General features: G+C 38.9%; 1 protein-coding gene across 1 annotated transcript in view; it reads left to right on the forward strand.

Moving 5' to 3' along the window:
• Positions 1-1,016: 1,016 nt before the first annotated feature.
• The window catches only part of LOC136874117 (brefeldin A-inhibited guanine nucleotide-exchange protein 3), a 428,916-nt gene continuing 407,951 nt past the window's right edge, over positions 1,017-21,981 (forward strand). Inside the window, exons 1-2 of the mRNA XM_067147676.2 lie at positions 1,017-1,072; positions 1,221-1,402. Coding sequence (XP_067003777.2) covers positions 1,318-1,402 — 85 coding nt within the window. The 5' untranslated portion in view covers positions 1,017-1,072; positions 1,221-1,317. The remainder of the gene's footprint in view (positions 1,073-1,220; positions 1,403-21,981) is intronic.

The raw sequence follows: 21,981 nt of genomic DNA on the forward strand, positions 1-21,981 counted from the left end.
TTCTCTCTTCAATACCGGTAACCAGTAAGGAGAGAGATTATTGGGCATATTTTCAGCCTGCAGGCTGGTTATATCTTCAAGCTTATCAGGAAACATATAGGAATACTAATGTGCCAAGCTCCGTGAACGGAATTTAGGTCAGCTTTCAAGTTCACTGCGGATTTGAAATGTTACAAGTTCTACTGCCAAAATTTCGTCCCGCAAAAGTTATTTCATGTACCGGTAGATCTAGACATGAGACTGGCGTATTTGAGCACTTTCATCATTTCACACAAACAATGTTATTAAATGCATTATCCGAACATGCACCAATTCTACTTACCTGGTATTAGCCAAATATATTTACAATCCCACAGAAAAAGAAAATATACTTTAAATATTCTCGCAAATATATCACTAGTGACTTTAACGGCGATGCGGCGGCAACACGCAATTCACGCTAGAGCAGTGATTGAACGTTGCCAACGTGCCAGTTTAACGGTAAATGTAAGACGTCGTATCGGCAAGTAGGGTCCCTAAACTGTATGGTTACCGACACTGAAAAAGACCCAACAGCAAGAAAAGTAACTATAAATCAGTACCTTAATATTACAGGGGAGAAAGGATAAGGTTGCACCCTTAGGGTACGTCCTTACACGGAGAGGACTATATCTGTGATTTATCCATATTCATACGCTATATTTACTCGTTGGATTAACGTGACCTGCATAGAGTTGTCAACCCTGTTGTCTGAATTATTCTTTTGATCACAAATTGGCAATTAATCAGGTGTGGTAATCGTTCATGAAGAAATATATAATATTTCTTTCACATTTGGATGAATATGTGCAAATCTATATGTTAATGACATGTGTTTAGAATAGTAGCTCTATATTTTATGCAATAAGTTGTGATATTCTGAACGAGTAAATTAATGCGTCGATTTTGTGGTTATTTAGTAATGTGCCTTTGCGGCATACAATGTTTCACTCCGTTATGTTGGCGCGTTAATTGCCAACTAAAATATGGAGGTGGAACTTCGGCTATTTTGAAGTTGACATTTGAAGATGCTAGGTTGTTTCTGCTTGATAAGGTTGTGTTTGCGGGGCTGTAGTAGTTAGCAGTTATTTATATACTTAAGATATTTTGTCGAATGTTAATTCTTATGCATTATTTATTTACTTCGATGGAAGTTAGACTTTCAATCGATATTTATGTTGCCGATTTACCATATGTTGCAGTGGTATACGGTGCACGGGCTGGCACGATCTTCGTGGTCAATAACTGACGAGGAAAATAGAATACTGAATATCAAGTAATATACGGTTAAATGCCACGATGGAGGATCTTTTGCAGCAGATAATTAAAGAATCGTCTGGTACGAAGGTTTCGGTGTTGAGGAAATCGGCCCAAGATGCTTATGGTAAGCATTTCTCTAACTTCGTTTTGGCATATATTTTGACAGCTGAAGTCCTGTATGGCATAACTGATGCTAATAATTCTGAAGATAGTATTGATAAACTCTGAGTATTTTGGGTGTGCCTTTTTTTTTTTTTTTTTTTTTTTTTTTTTGGATTGGTGCATTTCTGTAATTATACTTATTACATTTGTATGCGTATGTGTTGACACGGTTTTACCGATACTTTTTAAATATTTTAATATCGTATACCTGCTAATTACTTGTATTAGTATCTGTTGAGGTATGCTAATTTTCTTTGAGCAAACATTGATTTACAAATTCACTTTACAGAAGTATAAATATTGCTTTGCTGCATTCTGTGATGAGTGTTGTGTAAAACTCCTCCGAGTGGGCGCACTTGTCACTGGTCAGAAGCTACTTGTCTTAGCTAACTCAGAAATTAAATATATAGACACATCTGAATGAACATCTCGCATTGTAAGCAGACCAAGGGAACGTGACCTTAACAGGCCAAGGGTGATAAATTAATATATATGCATACCTAAATGTAGTTTTAACCAGTTATGTTATAAGCAGATGAATGTTCAATCAATCAATACTGATCTGCATTTAGGGCAGTCGCCGAGGTGGCAGATTCCCTATCTGTTGCTTTCTTAGCCTTTTCCTAAATGATTTCAAAGAAATTGGAAATTTATTGAACGTCTCCATTGGTAAGTTATTCCAATCCCTAACTCCCCTTCCTATAAACGAATATTTGCCCCAGTTTGTCCTCTTGAATTCCAACTTTATCTTCATATTGTGATCTTTCCTACTTTTATAAACGCCATTCAAACTTATTCGTCTACTAATGTCATTCAACGCCATCTCTCCACTGACAGCTCGGAACGTACCACCAATGTCCAATAACGGACCATTTATATTGGTATTACATACCACTTAGTCGAGCAGCTCTTCTTCTTTCTCTCAATTCTTCCCAATCCAACCATTGCAACATTTTTGTAACGCTACTCTTTTGTCGGAAATCACCCAGAACAAATCAAACTGCTTTTCTTTGGATTTTTTCCAGTTCTTGAATCAGGTAATCCTGGTGAGGGTCCCATACACAGGAACCATACTCTAGTTGGGGTCTTACCAGAGACTTATGTGCCCTCTCCTTTACATCCTTACTACAACATAAACACCCTCATAACAATGTGCAGAGATCTGTACCCTTTATTTACAATCCCATTTATGTGATTACCCCAATGAAGATCTTTCCTTATATTAACACCTAGATACCTACAATGATCCCCAAAAGGAACTTTCACCCCATCAACGCAGTAATTAAAACTGAGAGGACTTTTCCTATTTGTGAAACTCACAACCTGACTTTTAACCCCGTTTATCAACATACCATTGCTTGCTGTCCATCTCACAACATTTTCGAAGTCACGTTGCAGTTGCTCACGATCTTGTAACTTATTTATCACTCTATAGAGAATAACATCATCCGCAAAAAGCCTTACCTCCGATTCCACTCCTTTACTCATATCATTTATATATATAAGAAAACATAAAGGTCCGATAATACTGCCTTGAGGAATTCCCCTCTTAATTATTACAGGGTCAGATAAAGCTTCACCTACTCTAATTCTCTGAGATCTATTTTCTAGAAATATAGCAACCCATTCAATCACTCTTTTGTGTAGTCCAATTGCACTCATTTTTGCCAGTAGTCTCCCATGATCCACCCTATCAAATGCTTTAGACAGGTCAATCGCGATACAGTCCATTTGACCTCCAGAATCCAAGATATCTGCTATATCTTGCTGGAATCCTACAAGTTGAGCATCAGTGGAATAACCTTTCCTAAAACCGAATTGCCTTCTATCGAACCAGTTATTCATTTCACAAACATGTCTAATATAATCAGAAAGAATGCTTTCCCAAAGCTTACATACAATGCATGTCAAACTTACTGGCCTGTAATTTTCAGCTTTATGTCTATCACCCTTTCCTTTTGTACACAGGGGCTACTATAGCAACTCTCCATTCATCTGGTATAGCTCCTCCGACCAAACAATAATCATATAAGTACTTCAGATATGGTACTATATCCCAACCCATTGTCTTTAGTATATCCCCAGAATTCTGATCAATTCCAGCCGCTTTTCTAGTTTTCAACTTATGTATCTTATTGTAAATGTCATTGTTATCATATGTAAATTTTATTACTTCTTTGGCCTTAGTCTCCTCCTCTATCTCAACATTATCCTTGTAATCAACAATCTTTACATACTGCTGACTGAATACTTCTGCCTTTTGAAGATCCTCACATACACACTCCCCTTGTTCATTAATTATTCCTGGAATGTCCTTTTTGGAACATGTTTCTGCCTTAAAATACCTATACATACCCTTCCATTTTTCACTAAAATTTGCATGACTGCCAATTATGCTTGCCATCATGTTATCCTTAGCTGCCTTCTTTGCTAGATTCAATTTTCTAGTAAGTTCCTTCAATTTCTCCTTACTTTCACTGCCATTTCTAACTCTGTTTCTTTCCACTGCACCTCCTCCTTAGTCTCTTTATTTCTCTGTTATAATAAGGTGGGTCTTTACCATTCCTTACCACCCTTAAAGGTACAAACCTGTTTTCGCATTCCTCAACAATTTCTTTAAACCCATCCCAGAGTCTGTTTACATTTTTATTTACCGTTTTCCACCGATCATAGTTACTTTTTAGAAACTGCCTCATGCCTGTTGATGTTGATGAACTAACTATATAAAGTCTAACTCTTTATCTATAAATTGGCCAATAATCTGAAATTCTACATGAACTGACCACTAGAATTTTAATGACATATTATACCTGTCTTGTCATAAATATTGTTACAAGGTTTTCAAAGAAAAACAGCGATGTAGTGAAAGATGGTTCATTCTCCTTGTAATATAAGTTCACTTGACAAAAAGTTAGTTACCAGTGGAGAAATCATTACAAGCATAATTTAATACTGTATAACTCTGCCTCTGGATTTTATAACCGTTTGGATTCTCTTAAGAAGTGAGTCCACAAGGTTTTGCAGGTGTGTCGCATCTAGGTTAAGCCTCTTGCTGAGGATTTGCTCTTGTAGTTCCACCAAATTGTGGGGCTGCCGAAGTCGGCGTTTTACCCGCTGTTCCAACATGTCCCACAGTCAAGTGATTTTGCAGGCCAGTCAGGATTTAATAGGGTGGGGGGAGTTTTCATAAAACCAATCGCATATGCGTCCAGTCTGATGAACTTTACTTTTGTCATCTTGAAAAATGGGGATATCAATACCGTACTCATCATGCAGATGTTGATTGAAAGGAAACACCTGATCATCCAGAATGTTTATTTTTAAACATGCTGGTTCACATTAGTAGTCACCTCAGTGAGTGGGCCCAATCTGTGATATGGAAAACAGCCCCAAAACATCACAGACCCACCTCCGGCTTGAACCTGACCTTGCACACATTCGGGATGAAATGCTTCATATTGTCTTCGGTTCACTAAACGACGTGCATAATTGGAATACAGGCAAAAACATGATTCTTCAGACCACATTACATTCCGCCAGTCAGCAAATGTCCACGTTGAATGATTTCTAGCCCATTGAATACTTGCAGTTTTATGTGCCTGTGTGAACAATGGCCTCTTGTGAGGTGACAGACTCCAAATGTTGAGATGCTGCAAAACACCATCAAATCCAGCAACTTCACACACTGTATGACCATGGGCACGCCCAAACACGATTGCCTCTTTTTGCCACTCTGTCACATCCTTACATCTACCCGTGTTGACGTACACTGTCCGCTTGAAATATCGTTTCACTGATCACTACTGCCTTATGCTCACGTAGAGGCAGTGTGCGTGCGGTTGAGCACAGGACTTGTTTGCTGCGCCATCTGTACGTGCACACTAGGGTGACTAATTTTTTGTCCAGTGGGACCTTATTACATCTATTGTGAACGCATAGGACCAATCCTTTCTCAAAATGATCACCACTTGCCTTTACACTGGCTTAAAGTCATTTCTGGCAGCACGCACAGTGTTGATAGGGAAATCGGCCACTGCTTTCACCAGGGAGCACTTCAGGCTGTCGATACTAGGGTGTCTCTTCTTGCAGACCATCTTCTCAAGTACAGACCCCAGTCTGATTTTCAAGGGATTGAGGTCGGGGATGGAAGAAGGCCAGTCAGCTGAAGATATGAAGCCTGGAACATAGGCTTCAGGCCACTCCTAGGTGGTCTTGGCTTTTTAGTGTGCTGGTGTTGAAATTCCATTTTTGACTTTTGAAAGAGAGTGTTGCTTAAGGGCTTTATTACTGGCTCTAACAGAGTCTCTTTGTAGACCTTCACTAAAGTTTTCGCCCCTTTGCTCGCAGAGATGGGGCTGAGTGGTGCCGGAATAGCTCACACCCCACCAAACCATTCCTGAAGCAGGATGATGGCCTTCCTGGATCCTTGGAGCTCTTGCACAGGCTTTGTGAGATGATGGCATACACCTCATCATTTTGGACATACCTAGGTCACTACGTAACACACGGGACATGGATTTTTTCGGGACACTTAGCTCACGAGCCATGGGAGATTGCCTTCGCTCTGCATTTCGGCAGATATGCTCCATGGCTAAATGGTTAGCGTGCTGGCCTTTGGTTGCAGGGGTCCCAGGTTCGATTCCCGGCAGGATCGGGAATTTTAACCATCATTGTTTAATTTCGCTGGCATAGGGCCTGGGTGTATGTCGTCTTCATCATCATTTCATCGTCATCATGACACGCAGGTCGCCCTACGGGTGTCAAATCAAACGGCCTGCACCTGGCAAGCCGAACATGTCCGCGGATACTCCCGGCACTAAAAGCCATACGTCACTTCTGCAAATATGAGCTGCCATGTTTGTCACAGGTACTGGAGTTCTGATGGAGCGTGATTTTCCTGATCGGGCCCGGTCTTTAAGAGTCCAAGTCTTACGGAATTGCCTGATAGTGCGGTACACAAGCATTTTACTAATTTTCAGTGTTTTTAATGTCTTGAAAATATCAGATGCAGATTTCCCGACATTTTGTGAAGGGCTGTTACAGCCACATGGTTCTCATACTCTCCCCACTCTATCATAAACACTTTATAAAAACAACCTCTTGCTTCTATTCCTGGACTCTCAATGCCAAGGGTGACTCTCGACAGGGAAAGGAAATGATCGCACCAAAAAATCTGGTTTTACTGTACAGCTGAAAATTTTTAACAGTATTTATGACAAGACTCTACATTACCTAGCAGCTGTCACAGCATATTCTTAGAGAAGACAGCCAAGACTCTTTTCATGTACGATTCTTTGTTCTTTGCGAGGAGCGCTTTGAACTGGTTCCGATTGTCCAAATGTTTTTATCAGAATGTGGTTTATGCATATTTGTTTGGACCGATAATTGCATTGGAAACAGGAAACTACAGCTACCACTATCCAGACTACAATGGAAGACTGTATTGAAACTTGCTATCTTGTAGATATTGCAACCTGAACAAAGATAGTGGGAGTAAAGTATGAAAGCCTGCATTCTAAGTCAAAGTTAATGTTTGTAAGGATGAGATCTTAGAATATTGGATGTTAAGTGGGAAATATGTAAAATTTGTACTCGAGGAGAGTCGACCATATGGAGGGTGGGGGAGGGGCAGAATGAGGTTGGCAGTGCATGGAGAGGTAAAGTCTGATACATCATTGAAGCTGAAAAATAGGGTAAAACTTTGGTTGCCAGTTGTTAAAACATAGGTTACAGATCCAACTTGGCGGCAGCTCCGACAACCTCAGTGCACTGAAGAGGATATCCAACATTGGTGCATTATACATTGGTGTGTGACAAACACAAAAGACAGCTTAAAGCTACTTAATAACTCTTTTCCTTACTGCGCAGACAGTATTTGCCGTGGCCATAGAAAAGAGCCTCTTGTGATGGAGATTGGCTTGGAAACTGGACAATATGTAAAGGTCCACAACTTACTTTCAGTAGCGTGGGGGGTACAAATCGGTGAAGCAATTTTTTTTTTTAAACTCCGTGCTTTTCTTATTTTCACCAAAGTGGCAACCCTGCGGCCGCACATCATGGAAGCTCTATCAGAGACAATACAGACGTTGCCTTCAAGGCAGCTGATCACAGCTGGCCAATAGAAAGAAAGAAAATGGTCACGTTTTGTACTTTCAAACTGTTTGGTTTTAATTTTTCTATATAAGTGAGAATACCTTTTGGGGCGGGTTGGTGGGTCCCTGGCAAGCATCAAGGAAGGTTCTGTTCTCCCTGCTACTTCAGGTATTGTAAAGCAGTATTTTTCTATGATTCCAACATGAGAACCTGCTACCAAAGGACCACCAAAAATAATGATAGAAACTAATAGAACAACTTCACACTCCTACCCATTTAGTAGAAAACAGGTAGTTGACATAATGTCACACCATCTTCCTTCTCATTCCGCTGTTCTCTGCCTGGCACGCTGATGGACGGTGGTTTTACCTGGCTGCTCATATAATTAATGCATAGTGACTAACTGCAGTGGGGACAAACCTTACAGGTAGTCATAACACCTCTGGGAATGTACTTATGGCCCCCTGATCCTCCTAATGGTTTGTATTGCTGACAGGTTAGATTGTGGTTCCCTGGAAAGTACTGTTAGTGACAGGGCTAGATTAGAGTTTGGTTAGGAGCAACCATGTGGCTTTTGCAGGGAGTATTGTCACTTATTTGCAGCCCTGACAGTTCTGTTATGCTGGTTGGAGGAGTAGAGGCTGTATTTGACGACATTGTTTTTACTGCTTCTATTACCAGGTGATAGTGGAATATTTATGCGTATTGTTCTGAAAATGGAGAATTGTGTGTTATGATTTGAGTATTATTATTGTTTTGTATGTGGCAGTCATAGACTTTGACTCCTCCAAATTCTTTATAAAATTTGAAGCTGCCCTGTAGCAACTTCTGTTCTGATTCTCCATGCTGCTAGTCGACATAATCACCTGCTCTTTTTCTTAAATATCTTCCAGTGTGAAATACTCGTAAACATATTCAGAGTGTAAGAATGTTCTACAGGCACTTAGTGATATCAATGTCAGGTCTTCAGGCTATTTCTATTTCCTAAAGAAAATTGTCTCACGTAAGAGATCTAGCTAGAATTGTTGTAACTTACATGAAAATTTTTTCCCAGTAGCCATGTTGGTAGAAATGGACGGCTGCCCAAGAAGAATGTTGGATTTTTCATTGAATGCCAGACATAGGAGCCTCTTCCACCTATTCTTTCAATGGGTCACTGCCTAGTTTTCATGCTTTCGAGCATATTGTAGACTGACATACAGGATACCGAGCTCGATAGCTGCAGTCGCTTAAGTGCGGCCAGTATCCAGTATTCGGGAGATAGTAGGTTCGAACCCCACTGTCGGCAGCCCTGAAGATGGTCTCCCATTTTCACACCAGGCAAATGCTGAGGCTGTACCTTAATTAAGGCCACGGCCGCTTCCTTCCCATTCCCAGCCCTTTCCTGTCCCATCGTCACCGTAAGACCTATCTGTGTCGGTGCGACGTAAAGCAAAAAAAGACATACAGAATGATGGTTCAACTGGAGCCTTTGTGTTTTTTTCCTGAGGCTCTTCATAGGTTTCTGTGTTCATTGACATTGAACTTTCATCTAGACCTCTTGCTTGTTCTATCTAGTGAATTATAGTGATCTCTTAACACTTCCAGATGTAAAATTGGTTATCTGTAGACTATGAATGATGTGATTCCATTCATCTGTAAAAGATTTCCAACAGTGATGTATAACTTAGAGAAATGGATATGGTGATGGTGGTATGTCATTGACTATCACATGCACCTATTATGACTTGATGTCATTTAGGGTGCCTGTAAACAAATTTCAATATTTTGTCTTGCTCTGTGAAATGACAGCAACTTGAACTCTTTAGGACAACATATAGCCGAGTTTTAATTAATGTGGTTGGTGAAGCACCCGAGGTTACCAGAGACGTGGGTGATCCACAGCATTGTGCAAACTGCATTCAGTACTGATTATTGCTTCTGGTCTTGCTTTCTCTTTTGAGCTATAGGTTGATTTGAAGTACCTTTACCTTCACAAAACTAATGAGGATTGTGTTGCAACTTGCAGTAAGTCCAGCAAGAGATGATAGTTGTAATTTGTAAAAAGTAAGGAATTTACAATAAAGGATGTGTTTAGTTTTGGCTGTTAATGTAAGAAACCTAGTGATTCTCAAAAGAAATATTGAAATATTACAGTATAATTCTTGTATTTTCTGTATATATTTCTCAAATAAATTGTATTGTTACATTTTTGTTGCTTGATAGTGTTTATAGTTACAACCTATTCCTTCCCCTTCCAAACACTGGAAATAGTATTCAATACATCCAGTTCATATCTTAGTTTAAAATTGTGAACTCTTCATTAAAGCTTGTAAAGTATAGAATATTTGTTCCCAGTCACCTGGGATGAGCTTTTCTGGTTGCTCTCCTTCTATATCTTATGTCTCAGATCTTGGCCTTAGGAATTTGCAATCCCTCCAGATCTTTCATCATTTTCAAGATAAGTAGTGCCAAATGAGAAAAGATTTATGAGAGTTTATTATCCTGCAGTTTGAAGCAAAGTATTTGAGTAGACAAATTCCTGAAATATTGATAGTATCTGTATTTATAGATCAGGTTTGTTGTATATTAATAAAAGTTGAGATCTGATATTTATAGGAAACTTGTTAAATGCTGAAGGATGGATGATTGAAGTTTTTTTAATAGTTGGAGGGTTGGAAAGTATAAATCTAAGAATAGTATCAGTATCATACAAGCATCACTTTAAACAAACAAGTTAAATTGCAGTACATACTGCAGTTACTCTTGTTTGAAAATTTGCTTTTTCTTTAGAGATGAATAATTGAATACTTTAGTCATCATTTGTATTATATTTGGATTAAACATCTTCAGTATTGCGTAACATCACAATATGAAGCCTATAGTATTGGTGTTAAGCAGATTAAGAAACACCTGAACAGCATGAATTTGGAGGAATGCTATGAAATCAACAATTCTTGGATGTCAGCTATACACTCATATGTAGGTTAGACCTTGAAAGTAAAGGACAAACCCTCTAGCTCCACAACAGCACCAGAAATTCCCAGCTGATAGTTTAGTGAGAGGTATGTTCTAGTTTTGAGATGCTTGTGATGGCTGGTGGGAGGAGAGACTGTATAAGGTGAGGCGCAGTGACCTCCTTTATAGTTGATTTTAGCTTGCTGGGGAGACTGAGTACTTCATATTGAGTGGGGATGCATTAGCTGGCATGATAAAGAATACTGCAATATGTAGTGATAATGTACATAAAACAACATGGTTCAACCCGGAAAAAGAAAATAGTAATTTAAGACCATTCATACTTCGTATGTAAGATATAACAAATCTGCTTATATTTGCATGTTTATAGTTGACTTGCTGAGGAAACAATACACTTAGGACCTGAATTACTTCCTTTTTTTGCTAGTGGTGTTGTTACCACGAAGACGCACACATGAGATGCTGTGAATTGTGTACACTATTTTATTCACAAATCATATGTACATATTCTACACATGCACTAATAAATTGCCATCTTGAACACTTGACTAAAATACTGTTACAAAGAATAAGAAGAAGACTACCACAATAGCATGTCAACGTACTACCAATCACAACATGAATTCACATACTCTATTAATGATTTGCACTCACAACTCTTGTTAAACTCACCTCAACCCTCAAGACTGCCTCTTTATATGCTTTGCCTGACCAGGCTTCTAGAAGAATATGACACGTTTTCTCATAAATTCGAGAGTCTCCAATAACGTGTTTACAATGAATGTAATTTTTTGTTCCAAAGATACGTTGTTCTGGACTATTACCATGTGTTGCACAACATTGCATTGGATTTATACATCATTTATATACAGGTAATAATAAATTATATACTATTAATTATGTGTTCTTACATTAAATAAACTCACATGACTTAACCTCACAAATAACACACAAGTAATAGACCACGATTTATACCAAATAAAGTTCGGACATGACTACATATTTAAATAATAATCATACTAATAATAGATGTAAAGATGTAATAATAATCAATTTCCATTATTAACCCATGGGTTAGAGAATTGTTTCCAAATTATACTAGTCCATTACACTTGCATTATTGGTTTAATGTTGCACTAACACATTGAAGGTTTCTGGTGGCGCAAGAATGAAAAAGGGCCAAGATTGAGAAGGTAACAGCCATGGCCTTTACCTGGTGTGAAAATGGGAAACCATCTTTGAGGGCTGCTGAAGGTGGAATTTGAATCCACCATCTTCCAAATGCAAGCTCACAGCTACGCAATCTAACCATGCGGCCAACTTGCTTGCTGCTGACATAGTCTTTTTTATTTTTGTATATTAGAGCGACAAATATTAGCCTCAGAATGGCTGACTAGCTAACATTTCGGTATTTAAGATTTATTCATGTTGGATGGTCATATGCTACAAGTAGAACATCAGTAGAACTTGAAATTCAATTAATAGTATGCATGTACAAAAAAAAAAAAATCTGTATATTTGCTATTTGTTTTACATTGCACCGACACAGACAGGTCTTTTTGGCAATGGTAAATTGATAGTGTAGACGAATCTTCAGGTACAATTGTGGGTGTTATATAGTGTCAGTCCCAAATTTAGCCATCATGGGAGCATTTAGTGTAGCTAACATCAGTTTCTTCATTGTGCAGCTGGGTGAACACAAAGTGCAGTCTGCATTGTCTAGTTCGCAGCAGTCTTATGAAACTGTTGATAGGTAAGTTTCTCTTAAGCTCTCCCTAGATCTTGCAACTTCAGCCTGTAATCTGTTCAGGGACTTATAGATCATCCATTTCTACTGGTGACCAGAAGGTAATGATTTGTTTGGTACCATTGAATCTAATAGATTTTGGGCCACTTAGTGACTTGGGTCATCTCTCCTCAGCCTTTGAAGGACTGTGAAGTCCTTAGACAACTTGTAATAATCGTGCAACTTTATTGACCTGCTTTTCATGTGCTGACATGTATCCTGCTGAACTGGTATGATCTACAGTGTAGCATAAGACTGAAGCTGTTGTTCTCAGGGTTTGAGGATGTTTGTCCAAGTTTGTTCCTGCCTGTTTCTGGAAGGACCTGCTTCAGCTCTTCAAGCAATGCTCCTTGTAGGTCAGTGCAAGTATCAGCGGGTGGAAGTACTGATCTAATAAGGCTTCTTCCCAGAATATTCCAAGTTTCCATTCAGACTGCTTAAGGCACATACTTGAGTCTGACTAGGATTGGGTCTGAGTTTATGCCAAGCTGTTTTAGGGCATATATATAATCATCATCATCATCATCATCAGTATCCTTGAATGTTTAATTTGAAAACGGTATTTAGGGTTTGTATATTCTCAGAATGGCAATATGCTAAGTCAAATTTGGTCAAGGTGTAACAAAGCTCATGCACTGAGGTTGCAGTTATGATTGACAGTATTCTGTAAGAAAGAAGTGAGTTCTCAGATGAAATGATCTTTACATTAGTCTGTTTACAGACTGACTTTGCCATACATGAGTGAGCTTGGTGGACTTACGCTATCTTATTCACGAGTTGGAAGTAAGACAGAGAAAAGTAGAAAGAATGATTGCTTGTGAAAACAATTGGGAACAATGGCAGCAGGTTACTTGGAAAGAGGCAATTTCACCTCCACGTCATTTGCTGTAATGTGATCCTTCTGTTGTCCTGAATCAGCTTCTCCACGCGAGCTGTGTTTAAATATGCTGGGGTACGAGGACCTTAGATGTTATGCCCCTTTAAACAGCAAGCACCACCATCATCATCAAATACGCTGATGCTGTGCTGAGTCGGCCACTACGATCCTCGTTGGTGACCTTTTCTCTACCGCACACAAACTCTCAACACCAGTCTGCAACATGCTAATGAGATATTACAGTCTGTCTGTAAACCTCTACCAGCTGCTGGTGAATTTCAGCCGCGGTTACATGTTTTTCCATTGAGCGGATTCCTTTGCGAGACCAGTTTTCCAAACGAGTTGCCGTTTGTTTTTCCTACAACTAGCACTGTAGGTGGCAGGTGGTTGAAACTCTGTACAGTTGCCATCAGTCTGTATTAGAATTACTGCACACACTAATTTCTCTATAATGGACGAAACTCCAGGAATATCGACCTTGTAACCTTAGTTTTTGATCATCCCTTATTTGAAAACAACTGCTTTCTGAAGTTTTTATATCAATATTTTTATGAGAAATTACAAGCTTAGATTGTCTGAACCCTCATGTCCTATCTTCTATTTCAACAAAAATGTGGATTTTCTTTTTGTATGAATTTATAAATTTACCTATTACTAAGAGTTGACTTTACAAAAATTGACATTTTAAACACGGACTACGTATGTCGAAAAGGTTTGCTGGTTTCTTGTGTCAGAAATGCTAGATTAACAATATTTACCAGTATATAAGGGTTTTGATTCTTTTATTCTTATTTCACATCAAGAAACACTTATTCCAGGTGAATGTTGGTATACAAAGTTGTAACTTAATGTGCAGCATTTTAGGGACTTTTATTCTACATTTGATTCAAGCCAACATACCTTAGTACAAATTCTAATAGTTTGAGGTTGACAAGTCTACAATAGTGGGAACTTCAGATGATAATTTCCACTGTAGGAAATGTTAGAATGTGGTAATAATCACACAACATACAACAATAATCCATACTTTATTAAGAAATTAACTGCAATTTGAAGAAATGCAACTTAAAAAGATAATAATGACAAAGGAAGATCAGGTCTTCAGATATCTACAATTCAGTTCATTACTGCCTGGTTCCGTGAATAAATGATTGATGTGCTGGCTTTTGGTCCGACAGGTCACGGGTTTGACTCCTGGTCATGCCAGGAATTTGATTTCTTCATTAAGAGGGACCCAACCTTGTAGATGTGCAGGTCTCCTATAGGAATCATTTCGAGGACCTGCACCAAGACTTTTTGGAGGCCATACACCATTGTTCTTCTTCTTATTATTATTATTTCAGTAGGGCGACACACCCTACCTGCCAAGCTGGAAGGATTACATGGTGGTGATGAATAGTGCAACAGTATAAAGTAGATTGTCCGGTACAAGGGTTTTAAGATGTCAGCAGGTCTATTGAAAAAAAAAAATGATGAACATTTCTTTTGAAATTCTCTTACCAGATATTTCTTCTTAATTCAAGCATTTGTCCCATTGGTGCAAGGCTCATTTTAAAATCTTAGAACACCATTTTACTCCATCAAGGCAGAAGCTTTATGTCAGTGTTGATTGTGTTTTGCTGTCGCTTTTTGGGTCTGCCCGTCAGATGATGTCCACCAACTTCTAGGTGGTAAGCACTTTTAGCTATTCTATTTGATGCTGCACACAGGACATGGCCATGCCACTGGAGGTGAATCTCACACATTTTCTCATTTATTGGAACAATATTGATTTGCTGTTTGTCAGCATTCAGAATATGGTCAAGGCATAAATGATTACCATTGACCACCGTTGCATACACAACTCCATAGTGTGTAATTGATGCTCTTTGTGCTTGGTTACTGGCCTACACTCATTTCCATTGAACACTATTGAACAAACAACTGTATGGTATATTTTTTAAATTTTCGATATATCAGTATCCACCTGTCACAGAGCAGACCAGTGACATCTCTCCAGTGTGTCCATCCAGCATTCTCCCATGTTCTTGCTTCCTCACTGATACCTGTATCACTGTGAAGAGGAGGCCCCAAATATCTAAAAGGCTCAGTCTTCAGTAGATACTCGTTATTGAAACTTGGATGTTACTGTCACTTTGACATGTCTCCAAGTATGTTTTCATGATAATTCATAGAACAAAACCTGCTAAAATTATGTATCGTTTGTGTAAAAATATACAAGTAGTGGGCTTTTCCATGTGTACTTACTAATTCTATTATCTGGTTGTTGTACGGAATTGAATCAGTGTCGTTCATTAATGTGGCAAAATTTTGATCTGACACATTGTAAATATGTTTCATTTATATTTTATTTGTTCTCATTTTTTACATACACTATGCTACTCCCACCAATAAAGAACGATTAGTATGGTACTGAGACATTGATTTGTTAGTTCATCAACAAGTCATCTTCCCTAAAATCCTCATTTGTTGGCTGAACACTGGCAGTTTTTTATTTTTACAATGAAAATATGTATAGTTTGTGTTCTAGGGATACAAGGACTTAAAAAATGACAATTTTTGATTTGAAGCAGTATTAAACAGTCGATATGTTCGTAGTGACTTGTTGCATCAACAGCAAACAAAGGAGAAAAGAAACCTAACACAATGAACAGTGTAATCTTCTTGCTGTTATTGCAGGTTTAGTTTGAAATGGCCTCGAGCGTCCGTACACATCTGAGCTCTCTGCAGCAATAGTGATGGGATAATGCCTTACAGCATTGAAATTCTTCCTAATAATGATGCCTCATTTTCCATGTTTTCCATGGGATGTATCTGAAGTACATGGGTGCATGAAGGAGCTATATCAAATGAATGGAGAGTAGCTGTAGTAGCCCCTGTGTATAAAGGAAAACATAAAGCCAAAAATTATAGGCCAGTCAGTGTGGTGTGTTGCTTGTAAGCTTTGGCAAAGCCTTCTTTCTGATTATATTAGGCATGTTTGCAAAATTAATAACTGGTTCAATAGAAGGCAGTTCGTGTTTAGGGAAAGTTATTCCACTGAAGCTCAACCTGTAGGATTTCAGCAAGATATAACAGATATCTTAAATTCGGGAGGTCAGTTGGATTGTATCACGATTGGACTATCTTAAGGCGTTTGATGGGGTAGATCTTGGGAGACTACTTGTAAGAACATTATTGGGCTAGGCAAGAGAGTGACTGAATGGGTGGTTATATTTCTAGAAAATAGAACTCCGAGAATTAGAGTAGGTGAAACATTACCTGATCTCCCTCAAGGCAGTATTATTGGACCTTTATTTTCTTAGGTATATAAAATAAGTAATGAACTGAAATCAGAGGTATGGCTTTTTGCAGATGATGTTATACTGTATAGAATAATAAATAAGATTGTGAGCGGCTGCAAAAAGACTTCAACAATGTTGTGAGATGGACGGCAGGCATGTATGATGATAAACTGGTTTAAAATTCAGGTTGTGAGTTTCACTAATAGGAGAAGTCCTCACAGTTTTAATTACTGCATTGATGGGGTGAATGTTCCGTATGGGGATCACTGTGAAAATTAAAATCCACAGCCTGTTTCCAGTCATTCGACAGGAATGGAATGAATGAAGTCCCTAACTAGCGGCGAGTATAGGAGTTGTGCCGGCTGCCAAAGCTTGTCACACTCCTCTGGGGCAATGATTAATGAATGACAAATGAATTGATATTGGGGAGTGTTACTGGAATGAAATATGACGGGGAAAACCGGGGTACCCAGAGAAAAACCTGTCCCGCCTCTGCTCTGTCTAGCACAAATCTTATATGGAGTGACCGGGATTTGAACCACGGAACCCAGCGGTGATAGTCTGGCATGCTGCCGCTTGAGCTACGGAGGCTCTATCACTGTAAGTACGTAGGTGTTAATATAGGGAAAGATCTTCACTGCGGTAATCACATAAATGGGATTGAAAATAAAGGGTATAGATCTCTGAGGGTATTTAGGGGTGGTTGTAAGGATGTGAAAGAAAGGGGGTATAAGACTCTGGTAAGACTTGAAATAGAGTATGGTTCCAGTGTATGGGGCCCTCACCAGGAATACTTTATTCGAGAACTAGAAAAAATCCAAAGAAAAGCAGCTCAATTTGTTCTGGGTGATTTTTGACAAAATAGCGTTACGAAAATGTTGCAAAGTTTTGTCTGGGAAGACTTGGAAAAAAGGAAACAAGCTGCTCGACTAAGTGGTATGTTAGATGTTATAAACCTTATTTTGGATCCGTACTGAAAAGTTTACAGTTCAAAAATAATAAAGGTGTTCTTTAATCCACCTATTCAATACTTTATTTCCACTTATAGTGGTTACATAAACAGAATAACACTTAATACGTAGACTTTCACGACCACTAAATGACATTATGTTAATTATTTGGGGATAATAGGTCGTGTAATAATAAATAAATACCAGCTGACGCGTTTCAATCCTGCGACCAGGATCATCTTCAGATCAACAACAAAGCAAAATGCCTACGGTCTCTCCATAGTAAACAGACTCAAGATAGAGAGACCCTGTTAGAAATGTAGTTCATTCCAGGGCCTCCAGAGTCACAGAGAAAGACAACACTTATTTGGGACATGTTTCGCCCTCAATTTAGGGCATCTTCAAGCCTAAAATAATCTTCAAAAGTACATATAATGTTACATATGGAAGCTAAAAGATTAGCTAGTTACTAAAATTTGATGCATAAAATGTGAATATTGATACATTAATAAAAACATGTTAATGGAACATAGTCAGTGATTATAATAAAACTGTCTTGTCAGAGACTAAAACTTCTTCCATTAAAAATACGTAGTCTAATTAAAATGGTTCAAAAAAATTGTTAGTGGATTACCAATGTGATGACGTAATGCCAACGAAATGAGGGCATGAACATAAGCACAAAAATGCATGTCATATGTACAACGGTGGTATGTTCCAAGCTGTTAGCCGAGAGATGGCGTAGAGTGACATTACTAGACAAATAATTTTGAGTGGTGTTTTTGAAGCTGAGAAAGATTGCAATGTGAAGTTAAAGTTGGAATACAAGAAGAAAAATTGCAGCAAATATTTGTTTATAGGAAGAGGAGTTAGGAATTGGAATAATTTACCAAGAGAGATGTTCAATAAATTTCCAAATTCTTTGCAATTGTTTAGGAAGAGACTAGGTAAAGAACAGATAAGGAATCTGCTACCTGGGTAACAACACTTGAGAAACATGCTGATCCCTCTCAGTTTCAGTTCAGTTCCTTTACACCGACCTACAAATGAGAAGTTTTCTCATACACTATAGAATTTAGAAGAACCAAACGAGTTATCTGGACTTGGGGCTGATCGAATTTTAACTCTCAAGTTGAGGGAAGCAGCGTTACTTTTAACTTTGAATTTTTTAAAACAGTTCTCAGTGTTATGAGAACATACTTCTTCAGTTCTCAACAGCATACCTGTGTAAACAGCGATTTTCAGCACAACCAATATTAAAAATAATTGTTGGAGTTTTCTTTCTGTTGACCAAGAATTACCGATTGTTTTGTAATTCCTCCCCATGTTGAACAATGGTAAATAAGTTGATAAATGCATTTACAACTACATTGCAACAATAGTGTGATTGACAGATTATTTTTCGAAGTTCATATTACATTTTTGCAGTTCTTGAACCAAGAAATACAATACATATTCCTGTTAGTATAACTTCGTACTTACCCAATGTAATAAACTTCTTTGCGGATCACAGTCGTGCAGTTTTATCAAGGCACACTAGTTGCTTTGACTCACCCTTTGAGAGAATCCGCTTAAAGGTGTTTACACATTTCTTGACCCGCGAGACACCCGATCTTTTGCAAACAGGGCATGTCTTAGCGCAGCTGGGACACTGTCTGCTCCAGCACCTGTAATGATCTATGGCTGAACTTTGTAGGCAGTTGAAGTAATGGCTAAATGAACTGTAGTGATACATGGCATCGATATGGATCCGTGCATTGTCCATTTACTGCCTGCCTGAGTGCTACAGGTAGCCTCACATCCTGCAGTCTTGTAAACAGTGGCATCGCTTGCTTTAAAATCTTTGGGTGTTCAAACAGAGATGACAGTAGATAAAAAAATCCAATGTATAGGCTGAAGTTGCACGTCAGTCAGTAAGTTAACAGGAGCCCAGTTAGCTATATTGTGTCGCTTCTTCGGTTCATTAAACAATATTATGTTACAAGTGCAACTGTCAACAATGCCATGCTGTCAGTTAACCACTCCGGGGTAAGAGCTCTGTGTATAACCACTGGCACAAATTATGCGATACGTGCTGTCATCTTTGGCATTTAAAAAGTACTTTTAGAAAAGGCATTGGAAGTGGGACAGCAGTCTGAAATCCACTGCCTGCTTGATATGCATCCGTTGGTTACTTCATATCGAGCAGGCAGTGCTGTGATTACACAGTAAACTGTGATCATATTCGCCATACCTATAGCATTGCCCCTTCAAGCTCTAGCTATATGCAATTCGCCAAAGTTTGTAGTTCAAAACGGGGTTGTGATCAGCTGGCGTGGCGTGTGTTTCAGATGGAATTGGAAAGTGATTCGGCACTTACAGCTTCGTAAGTATGTTTTCAGCGTACAGGAATCATGTCCTCATCATACAATAGTGTGTAAATTACAAGAGTTTTTGGATTACCAGGGTGTTCATGTGCTCATGTGATCCTTAAGACCTCTGCTTGTAAATAACTGTACAAAAAAGCGAAGTCATCTCCGTACAGGCCATGAAGGCCCTTGGAGGAGTGGAAGGTAAAGGCTTCCACTATCCGTAACCTTGGCACTTGGTGGGGTAGAGTGGTTAAATCTACGCCCGGCCGCCTTTGCCCTCAGGAATTAACCTGGTATTCATTTTGGGTGTAGGCTGAGTTAACCTCAGGGCCATGTGCACCTCCGAAAGTGGAAATCTAGTTTCTTCAATTTTACGACTTCGTGACGGGAAATCGAACTTGCGTCCTTCTGGGTGAACCAAGCACGCCTTTACCGTCTTGGCTAGGCAGCCCCTGTAAATAACTGTACAGTACTTTGGAATGTATCATTGACTTGAATGCAGAGATAATCAATACTTGACCAGCTACATAGCACAGTTTGTTGAGCTACTCACCTTCTATTGTCAAGATTATGGAATAGATTCCTGGGGCAGTTATCTGGTATTAAAATGTAAGATTTCTGAGTTAGTGGATTACTGACATGTTAATGATCTCCCTTCCAAGGCAAAATTCTAGTACTCTGATGTCTCATGAACATATAACAATATTGAAGTAATGAAAATAGAATTCTTCTTCCTGGCCTTTTCTTCAGTTTATTGGGGTTGGTACTAGATGTGGAAATTGAACCGCTTTGACAGCTGGATGCTCTTGATGACGCCATTCCTATGTGCAGGGATATACTCACTATTTCATTGCATGTTTTTGTGGTGGTTGTAGAATGGTGTGTCGTATGTATATGAAGAGAGGTGTATTAAGATGAGCACAAACACCCAGTCCCTGAGCTAGAGGAATGAACCATATGCAATTAAAATTCCTTGGTCTGGCCAGGAATCAAACCCTGTGCCCTCTAAACTGAAGGCCCTTACACTGATTATTCAGCCAAGGAGCCAGAGAGAATTATTATTAACAGAGCGAGTAGCTACGTGATTTGAGTCGGCTAGCTGTCAACATGCGTTCGGGAGATAGCAGGGTTTGTTGGCAGCCCTGAAAATGGTTTTCCATGGTTTTCCATTTTCACATCAGGCAAATGCTGGAGCTGTACCTTAATTAAGACCAGGGTCGCTTCCTTCCCACTCCTAGCCCTTTCCAGTCCCATTGTCGCCATAAGACCTATCTATGTTGATGCGATGAAAAGCACATTGTAAAAGAAAGGGAGTTTCTACATTGCCATAACACTTATGTATTGTTTTCAGTAGAAATTGGAATTGATGATAGGGTTCTGTGGCCCTAAATTGAATTCCTAAAGTATCTCAGTAGATATTGTTGTGATTATTGGGATTTGATTATTTGGACTCGGAAGACGGCGATGAATTGTGTATGTAAAGTATTTATTCAATTGTTTGTTTTGGTTTCTCCTCAGTATGTGAATTTTGGAATTGTTTGATTGTTTGAAGTTAATATGATTTTAAGATTATTTGATTGTAATGGTAATTCTGGTGCATACTGTACTACACGCGCCACATCGGCGTGGGAGATTTCCGGTTTCGTAAAGTTGCATCAATTTCGTAATTTCTAGAGGATTCCCAAATGTTCTTGGTCAGCACTGATTTCTGCGCTCCTATTGGAGAAAATAAAAGGAAATGTGATTGGTAGGTGAAGAAAAACATCGTACGCTCATTGGCCGTGGTAAGATTTCATAATTTCCGGGGAGAAGCGTTGTTGCTGGAGCCTTGCTCTGCGAGGGCGTCTTTTCTGTTTGACCACTGAAGGGAACGGTCACCTTCCAAGGTACGGGTCTTCTTGGCCCCGCCATCCGGTAAGCACTTGATTATTTTTTTTAACCTTTCAAGTATTCAGTTTCAGATGTAGTGTTTCACTTAATGTATCTTGCCGGAGCGTACCCGTGTTTCCTTCTGCTTCCAAATGTTATCATTATGACTTAGCCGTTTCGGTAAGTCACCTCACTTTGTTAAGAGATGGTTCCCGTTTGTTGTTTTGTAAATTAAATGTTATACGCCTTTCGAAGTAATCTTTATAAGTAATATTTTCCTCGGGACTGTCTCATTCATTCCGCTTCATCGTGGAGTATTCATCTTTAGGTCGGGTACCCTTTCTCAGAAGTGTTTTTGAGGGGGCTACCCACT

Source organism: Anabrus simplex, chromosome 1 (genome assembly GCF_040414725.1).
Source record: "Anabrus simplex isolate iqAnaSimp1 chromosome 1, ASM4041472v1, whole genome shotgun sequence".
NCBI lineage: Eukaryota > Metazoa > Arthropoda > Insecta > Orthoptera > Tettigoniidae > Anabrus > Anabrus simplex.